Below are 17052 nucleotides of genomic sequence, written 5' to 3' on the forward strand. Positions count from 1 at the left end.
CAGGAATTAATTCTTTATTTACTTATAATATAGTATATTCATCAATATTACACTCTCCAAAACGCCGACGGCCTTGGTGGGGATAAGTGGATAAATGGACAGGTTTCCAATTACGCCATCTTGTGTGTCATAGAGGTCAGAGAACACATGTGAGAGGTGAAGCGTGAAGTTTTTTTCTATCGTTAATTTATCCGATTGATCTAAGGACCGTGGTGACATCATTGGAAACCTGTCCATAGATGGTGATTTTTTTTTCCTAATCACGTAATATTAATGAAAAATGTGTTTCAGAAAAGAAATTAGTGTGCAAAAAATTTTTTTTTTTTTTTTTCCAAAAACAACCACAACCATATTGGTCCCTCCACCAAGGAAATCCCTGACCTGCTTGTTGTAGTTATGATGGTTGCCATAGTAACTGCTTAGCAACTTACTGAAGAATGTTACGTAACTTTATCCAATTTAAACAAATTAAATACTCACAATTTGGTAATTGACACACGCATGCATACCAACAAGGGAATAATCACTGTCAGGAAAACTATTGGGTTTAAAAAAAATTAAAAACAATTAAAAAAAACAAGAAAATCACTGTAAAATAGTAGTGATGCATTTTAAGTAGCAAAAAAAAAAGTTTCAATAGGCAATGTTTCCCTATTTTCGGTGATTTTATTCGACCCCATGACAGTTAATGTAATCCGAGAATGGGACTGTTTTTAGGGATTGGGGTTGGGAGGGGGGCAGCGTGAAAGAACAAGATGGCTGTCCCGGGACGAGAAAACTTCTCTCGCTCTCGTCGTTTTCACGCGAACACAGCAATTTTCCGTCGTTGATAGCGTTTATAGAAGAAGGCATCCAACGAACAACAATTTAAAGATCATAAGGCATCTTTTTTTGGGGTCTGCGTTTGCTTTTTTTTTTTTAGGGCGACGTGAGCCGTCTTGGAGGTGAAACTCGTTGGAAGGATTTTTGGCTAACGACGTCGAGTTTGTCTAATAAAATAAGTAAATTTCTTCTAAACTAATTCTATAAACTACTTTTCTGTTTCGCTGTGCAACATTTTTTTTGTCTTTTCTTTTGTGTTTTGATTTTGTACTTTTTTAGGGGCGTTTGGTGGGCGGGTGTAATATTCCAGTTGTTAAACTCAACCGTGACGTATGATAGTTTGGATTTTTTTTTTTCTTATAGCAAGCCGTCTACCATGAGCTCATCGTGGGTACAACCTCAGCACGCCGCCCGTTCGCCGCACACCTCCGAGGCGAGAGAAGGCATCGAGATGGAGAACATCCAGCAGCATCGTCAGGACTCAGCGGCCGGGGGAATCGCTGCGGGTGCCCCGTCCTCGCCGTCCCGACAAGCCTGGAGCCGCGACAACCCGGGATTCGAGCCCGGGGACGAGATCATGGCAGCGGACTGGCCTGCGGCCAGCCCCGGGAGGAGGTCGGCGTCCACGGGCTCCGGCAACAGCAGCTGCAGCAGCGGCCTGGGCAGCTACGACGTCAGCGGAGGCGGTGGAGGAAGCCCCCGGATCGACGGCCGAGGAGCCTACCCGAGCCCGAGTGGGGATGAGGGGCAGCGGGGGAGGCTGGAGCACAGCAGCTGCATGAAGCAGATCCTCCAGAAAATTCGAAGTAAGACATCCTCTTCCTTCTCTTTAGACCAAAGTTTTGGTTAGTTGAGATCGGTCCTTTCTTAAAATTAATTTATCTCCTTAAGTAGTTAGTTGATTTATTGTAAACGATCAAATTAAATAAAAATAGTAAGAATAAAAAAATACTCATCCATTGGTGCGTTTCTTTGACTTACCTGTTTAATTTGTGGCGTGACCACACGGGTAACTCAAAAACATCCATCCATCCATTTTCTTTGCCGCTTATCCTCATGGGGGTCACGGGGAGTGCTGGAGCCTATCACAGCTATAAATGGGCAGGAAATGGGGTACACCTTGAACTGGTTGCCAGCCAAGCAGCCGCACTCACAATCACACCTATGGGCAATTTAGAGTGTTCAATTAATGTTGCATGTTTTTGGAATGTGGGAGGAAACCGGAGTGCTCAGAGAAAACCCACGCAGGCACGGGGAGAACATGCAAAGTCCACACAAGCGGGACCGGGATCGAACCCGATCCTCAGAACTGTGAGGCCAACGCTTTACCAGCTGAACAACCGTGCCGCCCTAACTCAAAACACTCATATTCAAATCCTATTTCCCTGTTGAAATGAATGCAAATTCTATTAATCGGTTACAGATCCCAATGAAACACCAACAAAAGTGTTTTTTGTTTGTTTTGTTTTCTTGGGTTTGGTGTCCCAATGTATTTGAGGCTTTTTTTTAATTAATTGGAAGCATACAAAGCCATCATTTATCCCCCCACCCCTGCTGCAGTTCTGTGGGGCACGGAGCTGATGGAGGACAACAACAGTAGTCGAGAGCGGTACCTACGGAACGTCTTGAGAGAGATGCTCATCTACGTCGCATTCCTCATCACCGTTTGTGTCCGTAAGTAAACATTTCCGGCGATGTAACTGTGAAATTTCACTCGTGACCCAGAAAACTGCACACACACACGCACAAAAAATCCAATCAATGTGTTGAGCAGACGGAATAATGCGGCACAGGAATTAAATTACACGACTGGGCGGGAAATGTGAAGTGTGCCGGATGATCATGGTTACTTTTTGCTCTTTTCTTTTTGCTGCTTCAGTTAAAAAAATAAAATAAAATGCCAGTGTGTGGTTAGGGGGCGGTTCAGGAAAATGTTTCCTGACACATTTTAGCATGCAGAGGAGGAGAAGCTGTTCTCTCTTGAATAGACTTGAAGTTGCTGTGTTGGGGAAAGCCTCTTTGACACAGACATCCTGCAAAATTGTCGCCTTCTACCTGGAACCCAGTGAAGTGGGATATTGATGTGTAAGATGTCACAATGCAACATGGAGTCCCACTCAGATGATAACATTAGCATTGATCTGCGAACTGGTTTCAAAACAATAGGGAGAAAGAAGAGAGTCGAGTGTTAAACTTCACACCCCTATCAAAGGACTAAAGGTCTAATCCAGAGGAAATGTATTTTATTTGTCTATCATACAAATGTAGCTAAAAAATGTCAAAAATATTTTTAAAATTCTCACCACAACAGAAATTAAATAAATTAGCATCAAAGTCAGTCTTGAGATTTTGTACGAAATTTCACTTAGATTCGGCAAGTTCCGTAACTCCCCGGAATGTGACGTCATTCAGCCAGAGTGTCAAAAAGCTAGCAAAGATGGTGAGAAAGTGTGTTGCATACGGCTGTTCTGTGTCAAATTGTTTAGTATTGACGAGTATCTACCTCATTTTAAATGTAAGTACAATAGCGATACATACATATATACATATATGTGTATATATATATATATATATATTGTATATGTATATGTGTATATGTATATGTATATATGTATATATACATATATGTGTATATATATATATATATATATGTATATGTGTATATGTATATGTATATATGTATATATATATGTATATGTATATATGTATATGTATATCTATATATGTATATATATATATATATATAATATATATATATATATATATATATATATATATGTCTATGTATATATATATATATATATCTATATATGTATATATATATATATATATATATATGTATGTGTGTGTGTATATATATATATATATATATGTGTATATATATATATATGTGTATATATATATATATCTATATATATGTATGTGTGTATATATATATATATATATATATATCTATATGTGTATATATATCTATATATATATGTGTGTATATATATATATGTATATGTATATATATATATGTATATATATATATATGTGTGTGTATGTATATATATCTATATATATATGTATATATATATATGTATGTGTGTGTGTATATATATATATATATATATATGTATGTGTGTATGTATATATATATATATATCTATATATGTATATATATATATGTGTATGTATATATATATATATATTGTCTATGTATGAAGCCATTTCCTTTACTGGGGTTGTCTTGGCGGGACGTCACACAGAAGCAGCTTCAACAGAGCCTCGGTTTGAAACAGCCATTGGAGGCATTCGGATTACAAAAAAATGTGCACTTTGGCGCTAATTTATTTCTTAGCGATAGTATTGTGTTGAGAATTTTTAAAATATTTTTTTAAATAAAAAAAATAGCTACGTTTGTGTGATAAATAAAATATAGGTCCTCTGGATTAGACCTTTAAGGCCATCGCTTGCGCCCATGTTACAAATTTGACTGTACATAAAAATTGTCGGGTTAAATTTGCCTCCCAAATTCGAGTCGGTGCCTTGGAAAAAAGTTGCACAAAAAAGATAGGTGTAGGTGCCATTTTCACGACAGCGGTAGAAAAAAATACAAGCCCCGGCAAGCAGTATCCCCTATCGTAGTGACTGTAAAAACTGGAATTTTCCAGGTGGAAAATGTATGGGGTGGACTTTGCCGCTTTCCTTGTTGGTGCTGTCTACAAAGAGCTGTGAAATGCTAAAAATAAGGAACCGGCATGAACCTCTTGAGGCTGGTGTGGTGGGGAAAAAAGCTGGAATTTTAGACATTTATGATACGTGACTGGAGAATGCCGTGTCGCGGTGTTCAAGCGCAAACCGTTAAGTCAATATCCTGCTTTGGTGGGTTCTTTGTAAAAGGCACAGGGAGATAAATGCAAATCTCCTTTTGTGTGTCTGATTTACTGCACCGCTATTGAAATGTGTGTATTCGTGCGTTTGTGTGTGTTTGTGTTGGAAATGGTGTGAAGTGACGTACGGGATGGTGAGCACCAACATGTATTACTACACCAAAGTCATGTCGCAGCTTTTCCTGGACACGCCCCTTTCCGCGGGAGACGTAGCCACGTTTCGGAGCCTCACAACCATGGAAGACTTCTGGAAGGTACTTGACAATATAATCTAATAAAGGGTATCACCAGCAGCTAATAGCGTCACGTAGGCTTGGTCTTGTGGGTGGGGGGTCAAAGGATGGCCTGAGAGCTGACTCTGTTTTTGTAAAGGGCTTCTTCCATCAAAATCATTAAAATAATTAATAATTAACATTATTTTTTATTAGTTAAATCATATTAGAACTATTTTCCATGTTTTGTTATTAATTTTGTATTACAGTGATTACCCCCCCCAACCATCACTGGGTTTAAGTGCCAGACCACCCCTGCGCGGGATTTCACGGGTGTCAAACTCAAGGCCCGGGGGCCAAATCTGGCCCGCTGCATGATTTTATGTGGCCCAGGGAGGCAAATCATGTGTATCAACTTCCATGATTTTTTTTTATTCAAATCTGTATCCAAATTTCAAATTGTCCTATTATAAATGATAATGTTGAGATATTACAATTTTTTTTTAACCAAACAACAATAGTTGGAAAAGCCCATTACCTTTGATTTCTGATTCCAAAACTAGTTCATAAATTTCACATGTAAATATAATAAGACGGTAAAAGATTTTTATCATTTCTCAGCCAAAACGGCCCTTTGAGGGGAAACCGCAAGTACAATGTGGCCTGCGACAAAAATCAGTTTGACACCCCTGCTCTATTTGAATAATCCCAAGGCTTTTTTTATAGCACCGATTTTTTTCGAGGTCTTTAAACACACTTTTAATAGAACAGAAACACATTTAAACACAATATATTAAGAGTGCAAGTGCAATCAATAACAAAAATGTTGGTAAAAAAATAATATATAAAAAATAGTTAAAGGTGGACTTAGAAAAAAATAGCATTATGACAAGAAGTGTGAACCAGGTGGCTGTTTTTTTATTTATTTCATTAAATCATTGGTTAATTGATTTTGTTGTAAATTATTTTACAAAGTTACAACAATAAAATTATTTAACATCTTAAATTTGACTAAATCAGTTAATTACAATGACACTCCAGGTCCATTTAAAAAAGTAATTGGCCTCACAGTTCTGAGGACCCGGGTTTGATCCCGGCCCCACCTGTGTGGAGTTTGCATGTTCTCCCTGTGCCTGCATGGGTTTTCTCCAGGTACTCCGGTTTCCTCCAACATCACAAAAAAATGCCACATTGGACACTCTAAATTGCTCCTAGGTGTGATTGTGAGTGCGACTGTTTGTCTCTATGTGCCCTGTGATTGGCTGGCAACCAGTTCAGGGTGTACCCCGGCTCCTGCCCGTTGATAGCTGGGATAGGCTCCAACACCTACCGCGACCCTCGTGAGGATAAGCGGCAAAGCAAATGGATCGATAGATTAGCAGTGGCTGTTGACAGCTGGGATAGGCTCCAGCATTCCCTGCGACCCTTGTGAGGATAAGCGGCTAAGAAAATGGATGGATTTGCAGTGTAGACTTTAATGGAAGCAGTTTCACAAAAACACGACGCTTTGCATTGAGGCAGCCATTTTTTGTACCGTAGAATGTGTCAATTTTTGGGGTAACTACAGTACAAGAAGTCTTGTCCTCTTCCTCGTAGTTCACAGAGGGCCCTTTTCTCAACGGTATGTACTGGGAGGTGTGGTACAACAACAAGAGCCTGCCCGAGAACCAAAGAGAACCAACCATCTTCTACGAGAACCTCCTGCTCGGGGTGCCGCGCCTCCGGCAGGTTAAGGTCCGCAACGAGTCATGCAGCGTGCACGAGGACCTGCGCGACCAAGTCCGCGACTGCTACGACGTCTACACGCGCGCCAACGAGGACACGGCCCCCTTCGGGCCCGGGAACGGGACGGCGTGGACGTACGTGGCGGAGGGCGGCTCCAACGCCAGCGGCCACTGGGGTCGCGTGTCCAAATACGGCGGCGGGGGTTACTACCAAGACCTGTCCCGGACGAGGGAGGAGTCGGCAGTCCAGTTGCGCTTCCTCAAGGACCACCTGTGGCTGGACAGAGGCACCAGGGCCGTTTTCCTCGACTTCGCCGTCTACAACGGTAACATCAACCTCTTCTGCATTGTCAGGTGAGAGTTGTTTTCACGAATATTGGGGGTTCCGCAGTCGCAGATTCTTCCGTTCTCATATAGTAGCATGACTAATAACTCTAATGAAATTTGTCAGGTTGTTGGTGGAGTTCCCAGCGACGGGTGGGGTAGTGACATCCTGGCAGTTCCAAACGGTGCGCCTGATCCGATACGTGTCCGGCTGGGACTACTTTGTGGGCCTGTGCGAGGTCATGTTCTGCGTCTTCATCCTCTACTACGTGGTGGAGGAGGCGCTAGAAATCCGCATCCACCGCCTGCATTACTTCCGGAATCTGTGGAACTGTCTGGATGTCCTCATCGTCACTGTGCGTATCGAGTCATGCTGATGAGTTTTTGATCACAAGTATGTTTTTCACAACATTTTTTAAGCCGATATATTTTCCCCATAATCTATACCACCAATATAATTTTTTATGATCCAAAACTCATGATAAATCAGGTCCTCCCCCGGTCTGCAAGACTGTGTACCGTAATTTCCGGCCTATAAGACGCGACTTTTTTCACACGCTTTCAGTTCTGTGGTTTATGCAGCGATCCGGCTAATATATGCTAACAGCTACAAGGGGGCACTCTAGCGGAAAAGGTAAGAGTGAGACTGAATATATGTGCTGAGGATGTGACTTATACTGGTTCGGCCCTGTTAGCGCTGCGCTAGTGTATGACTGCCATGTCTCTGTGATTTTAACCAGTACGTTTTTTTTTTTTTTAACTGGCCCTGTTAGCGTGGCAGCGCTAGCGTTAAACTCGCTGTGTACCGTCTTTCTTTGTAAATATCTTGTGTTTGAATGTCGGTTACAATGTGGCCACTTGCGGCGATTACACGGCTGCTGCCTGTGTATGTACCAAATGGTATTTCCTTTACAAATGTACTGGGTGAGGCTTATAACCAGGTGCGCTCTGGAGGCCGGGAACTACGGTAGTTGGTTGGCTGAAGACGAGCCCTTCACTTGTCAATCAAACATGTTTATGTTCGCTGTACTCAACTACCGGATGAATGTGTGCCTCTAGGGTTATGCTTAATAAACAGTTAGCATTCCCACGTTTGTGTTAACTAGCACAACTCTGGAGATGCCGATGTTTTTAACAACTTCGCTGTGGTGAACTGTTTTACTCCCAAACATGCTAGCTCACGGGCTAGCTCGCAAGCTAGCTAACACAGTGAACTTAATTAGGGACAAACACACATAAGACTGAGTGAAATGCTGATGTTTTAAATGACATTAGCGGAGTGGAGGGAACTGTTTAGCTTTCTAACTGGATAACCCATTAGCTGGCAGGCTAACTTGTTAGCTTGTGGGCTAGCGAACGTAATAAACATTGGTCCTTCCGTAAGTGTCTTTTTTGTGTGAATCTATGTGCTGCACACAAAGCAAGGCAGCTATTCACCTCTGTCAGCTTACCACAACAACAACAGTTTATCTAGTCAGGAAAAATGATCTTCGGTTTAATATTGATCGAGCGATACGTCAATATAGCAATTATTACCGTGACGGGGCCTAATCACAAGGCTTTGGTCAAGTGTCCGTTGTGGTCTCGTTTTGCAGCTGAGCGTGGTGGCCATCATCATGAACATAACAAGAACAGCGATGGTGAGCCACCTGCTCAAGACCCTGCTGGAGAACTACACCACTCACCCCACATTCGAGCCGCTAGCCGACCTGCAGCTGCAGTTCAACAACGTCGTGGCAATCATTGTCTTCTTCTCCTGGGTTAAGGTATGCGTGTCCACGCCAGTACTTTGACTGTGAATAAAAGAGTAGATTTAGTACCTCCGTCAAGGACCAGGTTTTTACAGTCAATCAATGGAGATGGGAGGTATTCTTTCCTTTGAATGGGTACAAGGGACACACTGAATCCAAAAAAAGATGACACCGAGACCCTGTCATACTCATTTTTGTCGTGAGCTACTTTGTGGCTACGGTTTCTCCCAGAGAGTCGTTATGAGTTCAACCGCAAAAATATTTAACCACATTGTCATACACATCAAGTTCATGAACTATTTTTGGAATCAGGAATCAAGGGTAATGGGTTTTCTAGATATTGTTGATGTTTTGTCACAAAACAATGGTTTCGTTATCCCAGTGTTATCATTTATGATACGCCAATTTGAAATTTTTGCACAGATTTGAACTAGAATCATGGAAGTTGACGCGCATGATTTGCCTTCATGGACCACATAAAGTCCTGTGGCAGGCCGGATGTGACTCCTAGGCCTTGAGTTTGACACCCAAAAACATTTATTTTTAATTGCAACAGAAACAGTTTTGTTTCAGGAAAATGTTTTCCAAAGAATTACGAGAATTAAACATCGGCAGACAACATGAGAGGCGCTCTAAAGTTGACTCACCTCCTTCAGCTCTTCAAGTTTATCAACTTCAACAAGACCATGAGCCAGCTGACCGGCACCATGTCTCGGTGCGCCAAGGACCTGCTCGGTTTCGCCATCATGTTCTTCATCATCTTCCTGGCGTACGCCCAGCTGGCATATCTGCTCTTCGGAACCCAAGAAAACGACTTCAGAACCTTCCAGGCCAGCGTGTAAGAAGCACAAACAAGTACAGTGAACACTCGGTTGTTGAACAAATCAGTTTTGGAACGAAAATGTTGAGATTTTTCTGCTTCTGTTTTCGAATGAAAATCGGTACTTGAACGCCCCCGAAAAAACCTGGAAATGACATAACGTGTGCTGCCCAACCAGCTTACCCAGGACACGCTTTGTTATTGTGTATAACGCAGCCTCTGTACGCAGATGTGTCCCGGTAGCTAAATTTACTGACTGTTTTTTCTTCCTGTTGAGGACTATTCACCCCCAATCATGGCTCCAAAGAAGTGACACTTGATAAGTTCTTTGGGAAAAGAAAATAACTTCCAAGGGGCGAGTCACTCCCAGCGAAGAGATTTGATACAGTAGTTGATAGTTTTGCATTGCTTTTTTCTTGTGAACTTGAATAATGCTCTGTTCCATGAGCATTTCTGCATTTTTGTTTTGTTTCAAAGATTTTGTTAACTCAAGTTACGATTGAATGTTTTTGTATAGTTTTTTTTTTAGGCTTGGAACACATTATTTCTTTTTCTATTAATTGTAATGGGAAATATCGATTTGGTTTTCGAACAACTCACTTCTCGAACTGCCCTCTGGAATGGATTGTGGTCGAGAACTGAAAACTTTCTGTACTGTAATAGCCTTAGCTGTTGCTAAAAAAAACAGCTGCACCTTTGTAATTATGTTTTGTGTGTGTGTGTGTGTGTGTGTGTGTGTGTGTGTGTGTGTGTGTGTGTGTGTGTGTGTGTGTGTGTAGTTTTACTCAATTCCGCATCATCTTGGGAGACTTTGAGTTCTCCGAGATCGAAGAGGCCAACCCGGTGCTGGGGCCCGTCTACTTCACCACCTTCGTCTTCTTCATCTTCTTCATCCTGATGGTGAGAAGGAGCTTGTGCGACCGACGCAAACAGACTAGCGTCCGCTAACCCGTCGCGTCTTCGCTGCAGAACATGTTCCTGGCCATCATCAACGACGCGTACTCTGAGGTGAAGGCGGACTTTTCGCAGCAGAGGTCTGACATGGAGATGAGTGATCTCATCAAGAAGGTAAAGCGGCTTCTTCTTCTTCTTGCTTTTAAGCCGTAATGGAGTTAAGGGAACTCAAAAAGTGCTCGCATGCGTCAGGGTTGTAACAAAGCCTTGATGAAGCTCAGGCTGAAGAAGACGGCGGTGGACGACATCTCGGACGGCCTGCGTCGGGCCGGAGGCAAACTCAACTTGGAGGAGCTGCGGCAGCATTTAAAGGGGTGAGCGTTGTTGTTTGCGCCGCCAAGGGACAAGTTCTTCAAATTGGGGGTGGTGACAAATGATGACAAGATGTTTGACAAGACTAAAGAGGCCATTTGACAAGGATAGGAATGTAATCCATCCATCCATTTTGTTTGCCGCTTATCCTCACACGGGTCACGGGGCGTGCTGGAGCCTATCCCATCTGTCAACGGGGAGGAGGTGGAGTACTCTCTGAACTGGTTGCCAGCCAATCACAGGGCACATAGAGACATATAACAGTTGCACTCACAATCACACCTCGGGGCAATTTAGAGTGTCCAATTAATGTTGCATCTTTTCGGGATGTGGGAGGAAACCGGAGTGCCTGGAGGAAACCCACACAGGCGGGGCCGGAATTGAACCCGGGTCCTCAGAACTGTGAGGCCAACGCTTTGGCAGTTGAACCACTGTGCTGCCCAAGCAATGCAATATTACGAGAAGAAAAAGGTCTAATGTCTGAATTAAAAAAAAAAAAAAAAGTAAAATGATTTTGTAAGAAAAAAATCTGAATGTTAGGTTAAAAAAAGTCGAGAATTTTGCAAGAGGAAAGTCACATTTCTTTGAAAAGTAATAATTAAATATATTTAAAAAAATCTATCATGACACGAATAAAGCTTTAACGTTCTGAGAAAAAAAGGAATAGTCTTCCTTTATTAAAAACACGATACTTTAACGGGAAAAAAAATAGGTATTTCGTAAGGAGAGTTGGAATTTTGTAATAAAAAAGTTCCAAGCATGTAATTTTATGGATTTCCCTAATTTTATGACACTTTGAATTTTACAATAGCTTTAATTTTACTGCAGAAAAATGGGGGTTAAGTTGTTTGACTTTACAAGAAAAATTGTATTTTGATGAAATAAAGCTGTAACATAATGAAAAAAATTATCACAATTTAGCAAGGACCAAAATGCAAAAAAAAAGTTCCTATAGTACAAGGACCAATGTTAATTTTGCAAGAAATAAGATAAACAGTTTCAAGAAAATTTGTTTTTATAGCAAAACTCATTTTAAAGTCATCATTTTAATATATCTGCATTTTTATTTTGCAAGAAAAAAACCAACAAATTTTAAGAACATAGTGATAGTCTACAACCGTAAATAAATATCCTGTATGTAACTGACACCCCCAAAAGGCTTACTAATTTCCTTCCGATACCCCAAGATGGCGGTAAATGAGTACTTTAGTCCAAAAGAACATCTTCAAATCACTCCCATGAACCTTTCCGATGGCGATCTTAAGCTCCGCCCCCTGAGCCATGTCCCACAAGCTTCCAAAATGGCGATTGAACAGAACATGTTTGAAGTCGATTCTCTATCGCGTATTCCAGATAATATTGGGGTATGTTTTTTGCCAAATGCATCAGAATTGTCCAAGAGAGTTCTACAGAGAGGTCTCAACTATTTCACGCAAGGATATGTACACAGAATTAAGATTTTGGACGGAGAAGTGAGTGGGTGTATTCATTTGACTTGGCTCGTAATGGAATTCAGTTCTCTGTCTTAAACATCCGATGTTGATTCAAATATAAAACACTGACAATTCAATCAAACTTAGAGAAGATACATACTTTTCCCTCACTTACCTTCGAACATACAGCCTTGCGTTTGTTGATATTGTCCACGTTTAGTTGTACGTGCGCTCTTCCGCGAGCTTTAATCCATCGTAGATACTTCGTCAACGGCGTTTTAGGCTTTGGAAAATGAACCAAGTGGGCCATTTGTAACCTAGCAGGATATCTTTCATCAGAATTGCGCATCTGACGACCATTTTATTTGTAACATGAACTTTTCCAAGCGCACGCTACTGACAACCAGCATTGCTTGTGGGACAATATGGCGGCAGGGGCGTGTCAAACCAGGGATTAAGACAATGCGGCTATCTTATTGGCTATTATTGTACGAGTGATTGACAGGTCGGAAAGGTCCGTTGTTTCGTTGGCGCTAGGATGTCACAAAATGGCATCCTAGCAACACCTAAGCAATGCTATTTGACAATATGTTGTTTAATATAAATCCGTCTGTTGGCGCCGCCTCGGCACAGGAAGGGCCACACGGACGCAGAGATTCAGGCCATCTTTGCCAAGTACGAGCGTGACGGCGAGCAGGAGCTGACGGAACAGGACCACCAGCAGATGAGGGACGACCTGGAGAAAGAGCGAGTTAGTGCACGCGCCCCCCAAACCCTGGAACACCCAAAATGTTTCACCACTTTGTTCTCAGGAGATTTTAATATACAGATTTTTGTATTACCACATTGTTCTCGTGATATTACAACTGTTTGGATAGTTTTCAGTCCGCTCCAACTTTGTTCGCTCGCAGGAGGACTTGGATCTGGAGCGCAACTCCCTGAGCAGAGCGTGCAGCGGGCGCAGCCTCCCTCGCGGCCAGGACGACTCGGAGGAGGACGATGACGAGGACAGCGGGCACAGCTCGCGGCGCCGCGGCAGCAGCTCGGGCGGCGTCTCCTACGAGGAGTTCCAAGTGTACGCGTTGGGAGGAGGAGAGGACGCCCGGGGCCGGCGTTCCGGACGCTTACCCGCTGTGTCCGCCGTCTTGTCGTCCCGGGCAGGTTGGTGAGACGCGTGGACAGGATGGAGCACTCCATCGGCAGCATCGTGTCCAAGATCGACGCCGTCATCGTCAAGCTGGAGGCCATGGAGAGAGTCACGCTCAAGAGGAGGGACGTGTTGGGGAGGCTCTTGGAGGGCGCCGTGGAGGTACGCCATCCATCCATCCATCGGTCACTACACCTTCGTTTATCGGCTTGTGGATTTTTGTGTCCACGTTTCAATGAAACGTCAGGCGTACCTAATAATGTGGCCACCGGGATTTCCGACTCACTTCCTGTTATACGCATGCGTGTTGTCAGGAAGAGCGCGGCGGCCGGGACTCGGACCCCCACGGCGAACAGGAGCGCCTGGTGAGGGAGGAACTGGAGCGCTGGGAGTCGGACGACGTGTCCTCGCAGGCGGGCGGAGCAACGCCGCGGCCCCGCCCCCACCCCGCTTCCTCGCCGTCCGTGGACGCCGACGGGAGCGCTCACGTGTAAAGAAAATAAAGCAAGGTAAAAAAAAAAAAGACATTTTAAGGGACACAAGGGCTGTGAATAATTAATAAGAGCAATCACAATGACGGCAGTCGTCATGTCCGACGCAGGCTGCGGTTCTCGTCATTGTCTAGCGCAGTATCCGTTACAAAAACAGCAATACTTGATTATTCCCGTCAGCCAAATGGAGGATTGATGAAGGAGTAGTATTAGGGACCACCACGCCGAATAGTACATTTGACCAAGTAATGCCACATTTTTACAAACAATAAAGTGAGCCACTGAAAACTACAAGAGTGGGATTACTCCATTTTGTTATTTTACGGTTGAAAAAAAAAAACAAAAACTAGCACTAGCGGGGTAACTCCAGCTTGTTACTTAACAGCTGAAAAAAAACTTGAGGGATTTATATCTTGTTTGTTTGAAAGTGTAACCATGAATTACATACCGTAATTCCCGTCTTACAGAGCGCCCCTAGTTATGAGCCTCACCCAATGCATTTGTAAAGGAAATACCGTTTGGTACATACGTAGGCCGCAGGCGTGTAAAAGTGACCACATCGAAACCAACATTGAAACACGAGATATTTACAAAGAAAGACGGTACACAGAGAGTTTAACGCTAGCGCCACCGCGCTAACAGGGCCAGTTAAAAAAAAAACCCACTGAGACATGGCAGTAACACGCTAGCGCAGTCAGTCACTTCCTCGGCATATATATTCGATCTCAATCTTACCTTTTTAGCTCGAGCGGCCCCTTGTGGCCGTTAGAAATAAAATCCACAAATTAGCCGCATCATCGCATAAACTGCAGGGTTGAAAGAGTGTGAAAAAAAGTCACAGGCCGGAAATTACGGTACTTGCAAGTTCTTTCAGGTATAACCTGAGATCAAAATGATTTTATTTTTGTGGGGGGGGGGGGGGGGGGCTTTGACTTGCTAGCAGATACTTGAGGTAAACCGGCGCAGTATGGTATATGGTATGTATGCTATATGGTATACAGACGCTCGCTGCAATTGACGGCTATATCGTTCGAAAAATCCCCATTAACCAGGAAGGAAGGGAGTGAATGCTCTAAAGTCGTTGTCCCCTCCCCCTTTTTTTAAATTTTTTTTTTTTAATTTTGTTCTTCCTTGTCATAAGTTCTTGTTTTATTTTTCTGGAAGATGTAGCCCGCTTTCATGGGCAGCCATTTTAGAAAAGGAAATTGGCACGGGAAAAGCGCTGCCGAGTGCGGTAATGCGTGCCCCATATATCTCAAAATTGGAACGAAATATTGATTGAAACCAGTATGTGTCTGCTATATAAAGCTTTTCTTTATTAATTTCTCCACTTTTATATGACAAAAATGGAGATAGCCCAAGCTGGTTCTCAGTGGCTCTATTGTGAGAGAATGAGTATAAATGAAAACTAAACAGTATTTACCATAGGTGAGAAAAGGATTACGATATGAGAATATGTTTTGTACTATTACAACGGGGGGAAAAAGTTTACATTTTATGAGAAAGTCGTGTTTTGAGGGAAAAAAATATTATTTAGGGGTGGGCAAAAAATAATATTTTTAAGTGAAAAAGTTTTTTTTTTTTTTCAATGAAGTTGTGATATCACAGGGAAAAATATTTTTAAAACTGGTATTATTTCTTGGTATGAAAGTTGTCCGTTTACGAGAAGAAAATTTAAATGTAGGAGAATAAAGCCATAATAATGCAAGAAAAAAAGTTGGAATTCTCAGAGAATCATTTTGTGATACTGTGACGGGGAAAACAAAAACATTATTTTCAAGTCTAAAGATGTCATATTAGTAGCAAAAAAGCTAGAACTTTCCAGATGCTATATTACAAAAGAAAAAAAGCTGTACTTTCTCCAAGAAAACAATTGGATCTTCTTCTTTTTCTTTCGGCTTGTCCTATTTTTGGAATTTATCTAAAAATATTGTGACAAACTTTGACTATTTTTTGTTAGAACTTTGTTGCTATTGTTGTGACTTTTGTTGGTTAAAACCCATTTAAAAAAAATCATAAATATTGTTTTTGTAATATTGGTACATTATTGTTTCTCTAATATCAAAAATATTTCGTTGCAAATTACAAATTTGATCTTGTGCTGTACAGCACGTCAAAGATGGATGTGGATCTTGTATTGTTTCAGCTTCCATTTTCTTCCTTGTCAAAATCGTTTTCTCGTAAAATTAGCTTTTCCCTCACAATATTACAGCTTTATTTATTCATCTTTTCCTGTCAAATTCTGAGCATTTTCTGTAAATATTACAGCTTTTTGGGATTTTTTTTTTACCCCTCATAATATTCTATTAAAAAATATTTCTGATAAAAATGATTGTAACATTTTTCTTGTGAAATTGCAACTTTTTTTCATAAAACCCAGACTTTTCTTGTAATATTACAATTTTATTTCCTGTAAAATTCCAACTTTTTGTTCCCTCATAAAATGATGACTTTTTCATGTAATAATCCAGTTTAATAATATCCTTGATCTTGGCTGCTTGTGTTGTGCTCCTCGTATCCATTTTAGGTTGCCAGCATGTGCAAAAGGTTCGCTCTCGTTGTTTTTCACACGTTTAAACGCAATACAGTACCAAAGGAAGCACCTTATTTTTCCCAGTCATCATTTTGTTGATTTTAATCCACAGTAGTTGCGTTACGCGGGAATTTTCCTTTTGAAGATTCCAAATGAATTTTCTCATTATTATTATTATTATCATTCTTGTAACATACACACAGACACACATGCACACACACAATGTAACTTGAAACAAACTTCAATTTGGAGTGCAAATAGTATTCATGGGAAGTCCATGCATTCATGTTTTTATCACGTGCCTTAATATTTTCGATTTTTTTAAATGTTTATCTAATAAAAGTGGAGAAAAATTAAAATTAGTGTTGTTGTGTGTTTTATTTTTTTAAGCAACTTCCTTATAGTAAAAAAATGAAGTGGTGGTTACAGTGGTGCCTCGCCTTAGGAAATGAATCAGTTCTCGAAGTCGTTTCTTAACGTGAATTTTTCGTGAGTAGTACATGTAAATAGCATAATCCCTTCCAAGCCCCCCCTGCCGCCGCCAAAAATAAGCATTCAAAGTCCATAATGTAAAGAATAATTTAATAATTTTATCTTTGGCTTTGACTTCATTCCACTAATGTATCTTTGGCCCATGGTGAAGAAAGATGAATA

The 17052-nt window shown here is 41.5% G+C and overlaps 1 protein-coding gene across 2 annotated transcripts; it reads left to right on the forward strand.

The window, feature by feature from the left end:
- The first annotated feature begins 211 nt into the window (after positions 1–211).
- pkd2 (polycystic kidney disease 2) lies at positions 212–16534 on the forward strand. 2 transcript variants are annotated; one of them, XM_061830314.1, is made up of 15 exons: positions 212–944; positions 1186–1628; positions 2383–2496; positions 4818–4951; positions 6506–6987; positions 7085–7313; positions 8553–8723; positions 9365–9546; positions 10308–10428; positions 10498–10596; positions 10675–10796; positions 12861–12978; positions 13139–13302; positions 13389–13536; positions 13689–16534. In XM_061830314.1, the coding sequence occupies exons 2-15, from the start codon at positions 1199–1201 to the stop codon at positions 13866–13868; spliced, it is 2694 nt and encodes an 897-aa protein (XP_061686298.1). In that variant the 5' UTR covers positions 212–944; positions 1186–1198; the 3' UTR covers positions 13869–16534. The 2 variants fall into 2 exon arrangements, with proteins under 2 accessions (XP_061686298.1, XP_061686297.1); XM_061830313.1 differs by having other exon boundaries at positions 213–1001.
- The last annotated feature ends 518 nt before the right edge of the window (positions 16535–17052 follow it).

This window comes from Syngnathoides biaculeatus, chromosome 9 (assembly GCF_019802595.1).
Source record: "Syngnathoides biaculeatus isolate LvHL_M chromosome 9, ASM1980259v1, whole genome shotgun sequence".
In the NCBI taxonomy this organism is placed as follows: Eukaryota; Metazoa; Chordata; class Actinopteri; order Syngnathiformes; family Syngnathidae; genus Syngnathoides; species Syngnathoides biaculeatus.

What these genes read in the sequence shown, in the direction of transcription:
- pkd2 (XM_061830314.1), top strand. Translation starts at nt 1,199, where the DNA reads ATGAGCTCATCGTGGGTACAACCTCAGCACGCCGCCCGTTCGCCGCAC. An exon ending in GATCCTCCAGAAAATTCGAA is followed by an intron (nt 1,629 to 2,382) that starts GTAAGACATCCT and finishes CCCCTGCTGCAG; the next exon opens with TTCTGTGGGGCACGGAGCTG. An exon ending in TCATCTTCTTCATCCTGATG is followed by an intron (nt 10,429 to 10,497) that starts GTGAGAAGGAGC and finishes TCTTCGCTGCAG; the next exon opens with AACATGTTCCTGGCCATCAT.